This window comes from Lycorma delicatula, chromosome 1 (genome assembly GCF_047948215.1).
Source record: "Lycorma delicatula isolate Av1 chromosome 1, ASM4794821v1, whole genome shotgun sequence".
NCBI lineage: Eukaryota > Metazoa > Arthropoda > Insecta > Hemiptera > Fulgoridae > Lycorma > Lycorma delicatula.
This window is the reverse complement of record NC_134455.1, coordinates 348,825,832-348,839,442: the sequence shown is the minus strand read 5'-3', so window position 1 is coordinate 348,839,442 and position 13,611 is coordinate 348,825,832. Positions and strand designations below refer to the sequence as shown.

The 13,611-nt window shown below is 29.3% G+C and overlaps 1 protein-coding gene across 8 annotated transcripts in view; it reads right to left on the bottom strand.

The window, feature by feature from the left end:
• Nucleotides 1–239: 239 nt before the first annotated feature.
• Nucleotides 240–13,611, bottom strand: part of bur (GMP synthase burgundy) — a 99,934-nt gene continuing 86,562 nt past the window's right edge. For all 8 annotated transcript variants that reach the window (XM_075382459.1, XM_075382458.1, XM_075382454.1 and 5 more), the window contains one exon: nt 240–11,050. In XM_075382459.1, the coding sequence (XP_075238574.1) occupies nt 10,949–11,050 (102 nt within the window). In that variant the 3' untranslated portion in view covers nt 240–10,948. The remainder of the gene's footprint in view (nt 11,051–13,611) is intronic.

Here is a 13,611-nt window from a genome sequence, read left to right as displayed (position 1 = left end):
TTTTTAGTATGAAATGAAGTTTTTTAAGTCATAAAAAAAATCATTAGTATTTTTTTCTAATAATAGTAGTGTAGTTCATACAGTTATGTTTGTACTTAATTAGGTAATTCATTACACCTCCAGAAAATATGTTTTATTATATTTAGAATTTTAAACATATAAATTAAAATTTTGAATTATATATAATGATGAATGAACATCTGAAAGCCTTTGGGTATAAGAAAAAATAAAAATAAAAATAATAATAATAATAATAATACTTTATTTGCACATAAATTTCAATAATTTTTAATTAAGTCATTCTTGTACTTTCAGTTTTGCCAAATAAAATAAAATATTACTTTTTTCTTATCTTTCGCATAAAAATAGAATTTTACTCTCCTGTGCACAAAGTTTCACTGCATCACAAAAAATCATTAAAAGAATCCAATTTTATGTTTCATACTTATATGAGCTAGCGGTTAATTATGAAAAAACCCAATATTTTGTCACTGTTATAGCGTTCCTGAATTTACACGACTAGAATTTAACATAAATAAAGAAATAATAACTACTGTTAAAGTAAATACTGCAAAATATCCAATTTTGATTCACAAATGCAGAGAAAAAATTACCCAAAATTACTGCTAAACTAAGAATGTCACTACTACTGAAAATAAAATAAATAGTAAATAATTAATTAAATAAAGTTAAGGGAAATACTTACCAAAGTGTGTGTGTGTGTGTATAGGCACATTTAAATCAAATATATTCTGGACTTGTATAATCAGTTGTTCAACATGATATAGTCGCTTAGAGAGAAGCAAGAGAAATGAATGAGTGTTAAATTTAATTCACAAAAATATAAAAAAACAAACGTTATTTTATGATCGTAAATTCCCTTCTGAGCAACTATACCAGATATTAAAACAAGCATTAGAAAAATATACTGCCTGAACTAAGTTATACAAATTTTAAGAAATAAAACTGTTGAATATATACAACAATATATGAACAAAATAAAACTTTAAGATCAAATGATATTTTTGTGTTTTATACATATGGTACCATATGTATGAATTGCTTACCAGTTCAAGTGAGAATAAGTTTAGCTAACAAAATAACTGTAAAATTGTTAGAAATATTTCTATTGAATATATCAGAATTAGATTTACAAGAAAAAAGTAGACTATTAACCAAGGCAACAAATAAATGAAACTTTACACTAAGAAAGAAAAGTAAAATAAAGTTACAAAACCAAAAACATACAAATAACATGATGAAATATATTAAATTGAAATAAAAAAGATACTAAAAGAAAGTATTTAAATATAGATTTTTAATGTCTTTCTTTTAGTATTAAGTACGAGTAACATATAGGTTAGGTTATTAATATATATTAATTGGAGGTGAACAAGTGTTTTGCATTTTTGCCTAGTTAATTGTAATGTAAATATACATACATATTGCAATTAGTGTAATTTTTCCAAATAAATAATAAAAATACTTCGATTTTAAATTTCCAATCACTTATTTCTGGAATTTTTATTTAATTTTTTGTGGCTACAGTAAACCTTGGATAAAAAGCTATATACTATTCTATTCTACATTATTTACCAGCAGCCAAATACTATGTACTTAGAACATTTTTATTACCCTCTTTTAATCCGTAAATAACTATTGAAGTCTGTAATAAAAAAACAAGTTAATTCTTGGATCACCAAGTTTCCAAATTGATGTATCTTTCAGATGTCTGCCATATCAACTGTCAATAGTAGGTTCTATGTCTAACATGGTTGTAATGGATAACAGGGATTCAGGGTTCGACCGCAGAAGGAGCATGAGAAATGGCTATTGCATCGAAAGAAGGCGGCAGATGCACAAATTACCCACCCCTGGCACAGGAGGTAGCGATGAAAAACAACATAATTTATTAAGAGGTTTTTTAAATAACAAAGAGTATTTTCATTATTGCATGACTTCCTAATCTATGGTTATAATATTGAGAGAAATGATCTAGGGCGCAACAGCAAACACTATTCCAATTAGAAGTAGTTGAGAGGACTGTTTCTTTCTTTCTACTGACCAGTTCCCTTATATTTTATACCATTTTCCTTTGGACAGGTAATATCTTCAGAAATTAAAAAAATATTACTTTAACAATTAGTTAAATTTTTTTCAAATCATCAATGCTTCGCTTCAAGGGTTAAAAGTGATTTGAGTATCTTTTTGAAATTATTGTGATGGGGAGGAATAGATGGGGCAGAAGGGAAGACTAACAAGTAAATAAATAAAATAAAATTATACAATACAAAAATTACCGTTATCTCAATAACTTACAATATTTTTTTTTTAAAATAAGATATCAATGTCAATTACAAATGGTAATACAATATTATCAATAAATGCATAAACTTATCATTAAAACAATAACAATAATAATAAAAAAATTAAATCATCTTAAAAAGAAATAATAAAAAAAGAAAATCTTGTCAAAAAGACCATAAAATTTAATTATTAGTACTGGTCAAAAATGTGTATTTTTTACATATACACACACAGCTAAAATATTTTCAATATATAAATAAATAAACAAACAATAACATATATCGTTAATGAAATTTTAACTTAAAAACTTAACAGACTAACTTTTATGAATAAAATTTATGAAAGAAATAAAGTAACATGTAAATCATTCAATTAAAAAAAAAAAAAATTTTCAATACAAAACTGGATTTTATTATATTTACATACATATATAAAAATAATATTTATTTTCTAATTGTAACTAATATGCAAATATTTAGTTAATTTAAGTATTTTTATTTCAGACTATTCATTTTTTTCCATTTACCGTTAACAATATTTTCTGTAACCTGATAATTATTTAAACAGACTATCGATGAATTTAGACAGTAACATTTAGCATTAAAAATAAATTGAATTATCGATTTAAGTAGTAAACTAGTGGTGTTTCATTCTGCTTTTTTTTAATATCTTCTTTACCTCAAAAACAATTAATTTGTTTTTATATAAATATGTATATAGATATATTTAATCAGAGTTACAGGCTGATCAAAAAGCTACTGATACACTAAAATAGATTTACAATTTCAACAAATTAACACCACAAATTACTTATATCAATTATTTATCACAAATATTTTAGTGATAACTAAGTTTTAACAGTATCTCTGACGCTAACAAAATCTACAACTGAGACAAAAACAAACAGGAAAATATTCATAAACATTTTATAATAATATTTATTACTAATAATACAAAACAAAAAATTAAAAAATACAGTAAAAACTAAAAAAAAAAAAAAAAATTACTTATTAACAAAGTTTAAGCACGACTTGTTTCAATAAATATATTTAATTTACTGGATTAAATGGAGAGCTTACCTTAAAAAATATTCATAAAACTGAATTACTTTTTCTTTTTCAATTAAATATAACTTTATCTATATTTTGCTTATACACTAATTTCAATCAGCAAAATAATAATCCATCATTTGTTTTAATAAAATAGTTTGTTTATACAGTAATAATGTAAGATCCAAATAACTTCATTTTTCATAACAATATTTTTACCAACTAAACCATATTTCATGGTCTGAAACAATTTTTATTTTATATGGAATTTATTGTCAAATTATAATTTCAATTAGGTTATTCACTTCAACTAATACCATTACGACTGAATTTTACAAATAAATGTAAAGTTTTAAAAATTTGAAATTATTCATGAAAATATATAAACAAAAAAATATATGTATAATATTATGCTTACTCAGTGCAATAAGATAAATCCAATGTAGTATGTGAATTATATGGTACTTTCTCATTAGCCAGCACCCATTCATTTTTCCTTTTATACTTATGATGTAGATCATTATTGACTGCTGTCAATATTTTATCTCTACTATGCAGATAATGAATGTATTAACCTTAACCGCTTCCGTTTCTGATAATGTTGTTCTGCTTTTATACTTCATTCGGTTAATATTGGGTTTATTTAGAATAACACAATGGCAATGAACTTGCAGTGATTACTGAGCACGGAAGCAGCCGGGGCATTACTGCAGGAATTTTATGTATAGTTAGACATTAGACAAAGTAGGAATGGTGGTCTTGATATGAAATTATATTTTTCTGATAATAAATAAATAGAATTGTAACAGTAGTTCTTGCTGTGAAATAAATAAATAACTGGCTCAAATTCACCTTCTGATTGTAATCATGATGCATTCTATTTATTGTGAAGAATTAATGAGTATTGACTTCTGCTTCCGACAGTTAAATATCCCCAAAAACACTGCAATTATTAGAACGTGTACATGTGGGAAGTATGCATGTTTGCAAACGGCAAATGATTGTCGCATAAAATCATAGGAGGCAGCTTTGTACGATGAGAGTACATTCACTTGCCAAAAAGACAACACCAGGAGAGTTCTTCCTCAGTAATTGATATTTTCAGGTTCCTTTGCAATTGATGTGACACAATCTTTTAGTTACGGTTCTGGGTTATACTATAAATACTTAACCTAAGATGTCATTCGAAACAGAATGTTACCTGGGACCATAACTGTTAAGATATTGCTGATGAGCATATTGTATGGAAGTTCCTAAATATAAGCGGGTGATGATCGACCATTGTGTCGACTCGCTTACCAGTGCATGCACTCAACACATCAACAGAATGTTGGGTCTGGTCAAGCGACAAAACAAATCACAATGGGGAACAGTATGACAGCTTAATGAGAGTTATTCAGTAGAGTTCATGTTCAAGCAAAGGTACAGAAGAAACACCACATTTAATGAAATGCTACATGATCAAATAAGTGCAACAGTAAAAAATTTAGAAGTGGGTAAAAAAGTAACTGAAATTGGCTGGGTGCCAGTTAATGGAAAAGAACCGATTTATCATACATAAACAACAAAAATATATGTATCACAAAGAGAAATGGTTCCATTACAAGAAAAGTAATCTTTTAAACAGAAAACAATTTCCTGGGTTCAAAAATATTCAATACAAATAACATACAATATCAGGAAGGTTTTATGAATCACAATTAGAAAAAAAGATTAATTTTGCGCGTCTTAAAATGCAGTTTAAATTAATAAACACAGCTATAAAATCTTTCAGTATAAAAGTTTCTTTATCTTAATTATAAACATCATGATGTCTGATTATAAACTGTCTGATTCTTAGACAGTTCTTCAGCCAAATACAGGTGTCCCAAAAAAATGTATACACTGTTTAATGGGTCATAACTTTCCCATTCTTCTTTCTTTTCAAGGTGTAATTAATTGGAAATGAGTGTACCAAGATTAAAAAAATAAAAATTTACTTTAAAATGCTACTGTAAGTATGAAAATGTAGCAGAAATACAAAGACAATATCACAAAGAGTTTCAGGAAGATTCATCTACATGACTTACAGTTAATCGCATATAAGATAAGTTTGAAACGAATGGAACTATTCAGGATGTTCATAGACAACATTCTGAAAGACCAAAAACATCAACGAGCTTCATCGGCCAAGAAAGAGTACAGAAAACTTATTGCAAAACATCTAAAAAATCTGAAAGACAACCAAGTTGTGAGATTGGTTATCGGCAAATCAAGCATCCTTCGCATTTTAAAATGTTGTACATGGAGAATTTAATTCCAACAATGGTACATACTACCAACAAAGATGATCCAGACCAAAGAAAACAATTTTGCAAATGGTACTTGGAAAAACGTGAACAGGATGCACAGTCTTCGGGGAACATTGGAGCGATGAAGCTACAATCAAATTAAATGGCACAATTAATCGATATAATTGCACTTACTGAACAACTGTAAATCCACATGTTACACAGGAACACCATGCTGTTGCAGCATTTTAAATAAAGGATTAATTGGACCATTCTTTTTTGACAGTACAGTGACTGGTGCCAATTACTTGGATTTACTGCAAGAATCTGTTTTACCACGCATTCAGGAGGACTTTGGTGAAGATGGCGAATTTTACTTGCAACAGGATGGAGCACCTCCATTTTGTGGGGATACCTTAAAGATAAAGTCTACACCAGAAAACTGATGATACTGGAAGAATTAAAAGCAGCAATTAAGCAAGAATGCGTCACAACACCAAAAGAAATGTTTATTGAAGTTTGTGAATCAATAGCCTACCATTATCGCCAGTGTATTGACCAGAACAGTAATAATTTTGAACAACTGCAATAGGACAAAAAGTTAAACATTTTATGTAGATTCTTTTGCAATTTAAATATTAATTATATGTGAATAAAAAATGAGTTACAATCATTCAAACTGTGTATATATTTTTTTGGACTACTATATAATTATTATTAATTAGTATTCCATGCTATTAGGCGAAGTGAATTATTTTCACACTGCTTCTTTATTTTGCCAAATCGTGGTTGATCATCACCAGAGTTAGTCAAAAGGACGGACTATATAGTGATCATTATTACTCTGATATAGCAATAAAAACCGGCGCTTCAGATCGCAGGCTATTATACCTCACGACCTTTATATATCTCATAGCCTCAAGTAAGACTGGCACAGTCACTAAAACAACTATTTAACAACGTACTCTTTCAATTATAAACAAAGCATTATAATATGTATTCCTCGACCCAGAATGTTAGTCAACTGCACTAATAATAATAGATAAACAAGTTAATTGTAGATGCCACCTTTAATAAATAATTAGAAAACCTATCAAATTAACTCGCTGTATAATTTTCATGTTCACACAAGACACATATGACATTCCATAAAACAACCGCTTACTCCACATAACATTTCAGAAATATGTACAGATGAAAGTAATATATGCTACAAACATTTTTCCCATTTACATTTTTTCAAGACTTAAATTTTGGATATATTCTCAAAAAAACATGATTTTACAATCCAACTGGCTTTTAAATTTCAATTGTTGTCGCATGGTTTTTTTTTATATAACAATTTGTGTTTACAACTTCCGAAGCTGATCCCAAACCAGTATTGTGCAAGGGTGATGAATTGCCAGTTAAAAAAACAAACAGAGCAGAAGCGCTGACATCAAATATCAGAAAGCACTCTAGAGCTCTAGATTTATCTGCTTATGCGATCAATAAACACTACCTAGAACAGGGACGGGTGACAGTAAGTCTATAATAATCCAGTACCTTAAAACTGGATTACTCATAACTAATGGAATGAGATCAGAAAAACTCTGGAGTTAATAGAAATGTTAACAGCTCTATACTGTAAAAAAAAAGGCCGTTGTAGAACCAAGACAACAGCCTCAGGACAGGATTTTTGGATACACTCGCAACATATAAAAGGTATAATGGCATTGGCTACTGGAACAAGAATGAAAATGGATTTAAAAACTTAACTGTAAAAGGAATGAACAACATTAAAGCCCGGTAAAATTAATGGACTTGTGGATGAGATTTAGAGATTTGAATTGGATGCGATAGCTCTGATATAGATTAGCAGAGAACTGACAGACTGTTTATAATTTTTAACAAATATCAAACTTTAGATCTTAAAAGGATAGTAAAATTTAAAAACTCTTAAAAAATTAGGTGGATGTGGCACACGTATAGAACGGAGAATATAATAAAATGATAATGATATTATATTCGGGGAAAGTTTCTTCATATTCTCCAGGTAGATGACATAGGATCACATAACAGTAATATTAATTAAATCTGGCAACATTTGCATTCTTTTCAAAGGTGGATATATCACTGAGTATTTTTAGAAAGATTTTGATTATATTAGTTTATTTATTTAAAAGCTATCGTCTTGAAAATAAATGAAAATAAGGAAGAAATTTGATGAATTTAATTTTTTTTTTTAAACTGCAACTCAGGCTATTAAACAAATTTAAAATGATTACAGACATGATGCAGTATCAGGATATATTGCACAAAGGTGGTTTAAGCGTTTCAAATCTGGAAATTTTATGTTAAATACACATCTTGCTGTAATTGGTCAGCTTTAATGAAATCATGGAAAAAATTGAGCAAGGCTGGTGCATTAGCAGTCATGACATCAGTAACAAACTAAACATCCGACTACAAAACAAGTTTTAAACGGTTTGAAGAAGGCTGAATATAAAAAAAAAAAACATGTTTGAATGCCACGTGATTTAACAATAAAAAATTTAATGGACTGAATCCATGAATCGTTGCTAAAACAGAATGAAATGGAACCGCTTTTTCAATGGCTCAATACAGACAATGAAAAATGGAGTGCGTACAACAACATTGTACGAAAAAAATCACGGTCAAGGCATCTGAAAAATGGTGACAAAGCAAGTGTTGTCTTCCACCATGACAAAGCCAGATCCACACATCTTTGGTGACTCATCGAAAATTGAAAGAACTTGGCTGGGAAGTTTTGATACATTCACTGAATAGTCCTGATCTAGCACTGTCCCCTACTACCATTTGTCTCTTTCCTAATGGTATAAAGTTGACTTTTAAAGAGGCTGAAAAGTTATCACAACTTTTCATTCAGAAAAGTCACTAGTTCTACAGTGACAGAATGATTTTACTCCAAAAATGGCATTATTTAAAAATTGTACATATTTCGTTTAACCTAATCACTGCCAAACCCGTATTATTACGTTTAAGCTATGTTGTCTTCGTAGATCAAACCTGTTTCTACTTCAAACTTGCTGTGCCATTCCCGGATATATTCATATTATTTAAAAATGTATTGAATACGCACCTAGTAGGTAGTGTTGCCAATATTATTTTTTAGTTAAACTGTTCATAATATTTTATAAAAAGACAAAATCAAGTAAACTTTGAATGGATGTTCTACCTTGTGCTATCCTTTGTACTGTACCCATTACGTTTACTGTTCATTGTGTTGTTTAGAATTGTTTTGTTATGGCTTCAAACCATCCTAGTTGCAGTAAATTGTATTCTGAATGTGAAATTCAAGCTTTTTTGTTGTGTTCTGAATCAGAATTAGACGAAAGAGATTAATTTTAGTGAAAGTGAACAAAGTGATAGTGAAAAAGAAATACAACCTCGTAAAAAACAAAAAACTAAGGTTAGGGATCTTGTTACCGAGGTAAATAGAAAAACCAATGTCAACTATAGTACTGCTGAAAAAATTCACAGTTCTGTTGATTTATAATGGTCAGCTGATGAACATAATCCAGTAGTTTTCAATTTTGACAATTCATGCAATGGAATAAAAACGATACATTTTCTGATGATTCTCCTGAATTACGATTTTTTTTTACAGTTGTTACCATCAGACTTTACTGCAAATGAAACAACTATTTATTATATGAAAATTTCTTCTGAAATCACACTAACTCTAAATTCAAGATTCAAGCAGTGGACTAATGCAACTAACTGCTAATGAATTGTACGTTTTTTGGCCCTTACTATAACAATGACCAGAACAAAAAATTTAAAATAAATAAATGTTGGTCTACAAACCATCTGATCTCAACAGGAATATCTTCAAAAACAATGTCACGTATAGGTATCTAAATATTTTGAGTACCATTTATTTTTCAAGCACTGAAAATACACCTAATGATAAATTGCATAAAATAAAGCCATTCAATGATCATATCCATAACACATTCAAAAATAACTTCAGTCGCTTTCAGAATATTCAGATATATATAAAAAAATTTATATTCAGATATAAAGCGCAGATGAGGAGCCACAATTTTCAAGTAAATATGCTTAATAGTAAAGCAAGAGTAATAAAAAAAAGGACTATCAGGACTACTTTAGTATAAAATAATCTTTAATAGGAGCTTTCTTAAAAATACTAATAAATGTATGACTAAGTTTAAAAATTATATTTTCCTTAAATTTATACATATAACACTTATAAATCAATATATTTAAAATAATTACAATTTTAGTGATATTAGGTGATTTTGTGATCGTTTCATACATTGAACTGCAACACAGACAGTATTATCCCTGTAATACTATAAAACTAATATTCAATTTCAAGAAAATCAATCATTGGAACATCAGATGAAACTACCTGATGTTCATTTATAATACAAGAAAATAAAAATAGAATATAAAAGAACAAAATGCAATTTATCATTATCATGAATAACTAGTATATGGTTAATTTATATTACAAAATTTTTCTCTAGGTGATACGTAGAAAAAAAGGTAACAAAAGAATTTCAATCATAGATAAGATTTATTTATACCAGCTTTTTTTTTTTAAAAAAAAAAAAGGATTTTTTAATAATATTAATAATACAGTTCTTCAATAGGAGAAAAGTAATGCAACCAGTATAACAGCAGAGACACCATTTGTAATAGATTGTATAATGAAACACTTTAGAAGAAAATACACACTCATATTAAATACAACTCCACTAATTTATGTTTTTTTTTTTTTCAATACAGAAAGAAAGAATGAAAACAGCATTTTTATAAATTAATTAAATAATAGTTGACAATCATCATAATTGATAACAATAATTTTTTTTAATTAACAACACTGCCACCATATTTTGTACTGCAGTCTTATAAAAATTAATGCAGCAGTCTGTAACTGCAAGATAACAAATTAAGATGGAAAAGCAATGTGAGAGCGACATATCATACTAAATAAAGAGCATTTCATATCCACAGCCAATTCTATAATTTCAACGCTTACGTTAACATGTCTCATAAATATAATAAAACACCATGTTCTTGGTTCATTTTTATAAGTTAATTCCTGTATTTACAATGGTTACTGTTAATCGAACTAAACAATATTATAAATTTATTTATTTATTTTTTTTTAAATACATGATTTACAGCAGTTATCTCCTATTAGATGATTACTTTAATATAAGAACACAGTATTTTTTTTTATTTATTTCAAATCGCAGCGGTCCCGACTCACCACATCTCACAATGCAAACAATAGATAAGTGTTTTATTAAAATTTAACAATAATCATCACTCCCATTCAGTTGTACCTGGTGGCTTAGATGTTAAATCGTATAATACTCTTGAAATACCTGGGACATTTGCTACCTCTGATAACATTCGCAGTACAACCTGAAAAAAAATCTCAAATCTGTATAAAATATAAAAATATTACCTATGCTAATAAAAAAAAACTTAAAATTGAAAAAGTATAGAAATGTTAAATGGCCCAATTTTTAACAAAGCATTATATGGCGGCTCTCACTTAAAGAACCTGTGATGACTTTTAAAACGCCTTTTACAGGGCAAGAGGAAAGCCAAAGGAAGGTATAGGAAATGATTTCCAGTACTTACCTATAAGCGATTTTGCTGAATTTATATATTTTTACAATTATTATTGAACCAGGTTTAATTCCTTGGTTTATTATTTCCAGAAATGTGCAAGGGTCATCCGTAAAATTCTAAGTGTGACAGGCTTAACGATGAACAAATGACTATGCTATTTGTCGAGTATGATTCTGTCAAGATTGTGTGCTAAGTTTCTGATAGATATAGTTGCTTGTTTGTGTAGGAAAAAGCAAACAAGTTTTGAAATTTTCTGAAAAATTGAAGTTAGAACTATTATAAAGTTTTAAACTTTAAAAGTTTAACCCCCAACGAACATAGAAAAAAGGTAACAGTACACTTTAAAGGATTCTTCCTCTTTATTTTCCACCAAAAAAGTGGACTTCTGATTTAATAAACAAGGTTATACATCCAATCTAGATGAGGAATGCTTGGTACACCCAAAAACTGCTACAACTGACAACATTATCATAAAAATCCACAATGCCATATTAAATTATATGTCTACTGAAGGTATGTGAATATGTCTCAAAATCATTTCAACAGACTGTGCCCGCTACATTTTATACAATATTTTGGATATGAAAAATCTTTTAACTCAAGGGGTGTTGGTGTTGCATTTTTTAACAGTCAACATAAAACACATTCTACTGAATACTTCTCAAGAGTGTTTAGATTTATTTAAACGCAATTCCGCTGAGTTTCTTCAAACTTATTTGCATTAGTTGAAACATAGATTCACAATTACAAAAGACCAAACAGCAGTCCAAAGAGCGCATGGGAGCGGGTGTCAGACTGCAAAGAAAGTGAAAACAGTTCTATCTGCAAGAAAAGCCATGGGTACAATTTTTTGGGATCCTTGTGACACAATGTTTAAAGATTTCCCAGAAAAAGGCAGCACCATCACTGGGCTTCATGACTGGACTGATTGAAGGGTGCTATTTCGGCTAAACATCCACATTTGTCCAAAAAATGTACTCTTTCATGACGATAATGCCCTTGCATACGAACTCCGATTGTTACTACAAAATTCTGTCCTCTGCTTAGTAGTGCTTCCACATGCGCTAAATACACCTCCCAGTGATTACTTCTTCTCCCCAAATCTGAATTACATTTTTCGATGTATTAAGTTGTTAGTCACAGGAAATCAATACCACTCAACCCCTCACACAGGCAGTACCAGTACACAGTGAGTTTGGAAAGTGGCTTCCCTGAACATCAACATGTAAACTTCTATTTAATCATAATGACAAATATGAGCTCAGCATCTCTGGTTTATACAATCAGTATTTCCAATGGCTTATTGTTGTTGGAAAGGACAATAACAATAGAAATAACAAATATGCAACTGATACAAAAAGAAAGAACCATCCATCAGCAACCACTATCAGGAAAGCTACTGCAGTAGTCCGATATCATAACCTGTAAAAAAATAAATCATTCATTACATAGTAAAATTGAGATAGAAGTAAGGGTACTACAATGGTCCAATAAGATAGTCCCAATAATGAATAAAGTAGTCTTTCTATGCAGGAAAAATTTAATTTCCTATTTAACAATGAAACAAAAATAAACATGCAAAGTGAGACTACATATATCTTTAAATATGAGATGACAAAGTGGAAAATAACAGTATTAAAATTCTTAACAATCTTTGCCTGGCTAATGTAATAACTAAAAATCTTCAAATTGGTTATGGTATGTTATGTAATGTAAGTCATACATTATAGGATCTTTTTAGAGAAATCCTGTATGTAGAATGTTCCATGTAGACGAGAAAAACTCCAAAATGCATAAATTCAAGTTTTCAGTAATGTACTTCCCTGAACATAAGTTTCAATTCGATCAGCTAGATTTTACAATATTTTAGCAACATAGAATTTTGTTAAGAAAATCAGAAGAAAAAGAGAGAACAAAAAATTACCTTTTGGGCTAAGCTCGCATGACTTAATCTGCTGCTAGTCCCTGTCATAACTCAAACCCTTTCTAGCTACATGCGCAGTTGGAAGTAAATAGTTTAAGTTTACTGATTGTGAGGATGTGAACGCATCCTCACAATGATCTATCCTTGTGAATGCCACCTACATGTATGTGTATAAGCCAGTAAGCCAATCCTTACTCTTACTGGCCAGCCCTCTCTCTCTCTCTCTCTTTCTATTTAACCTCTGGAACCACCGTAAGGTATTATTTCAGAGGATGATATGTATGAATGTAAATGAAATGTTATGTTGTACAGTCTCAGGTCGACCACTTCTGAGATGTATGGTAATACTAGCCAGGCCGCTTCCTGATAACTTAAGAAAAGATATGCCAGCCAGAAGAGAAAAAGAAAAAGTAATCAAGTAACA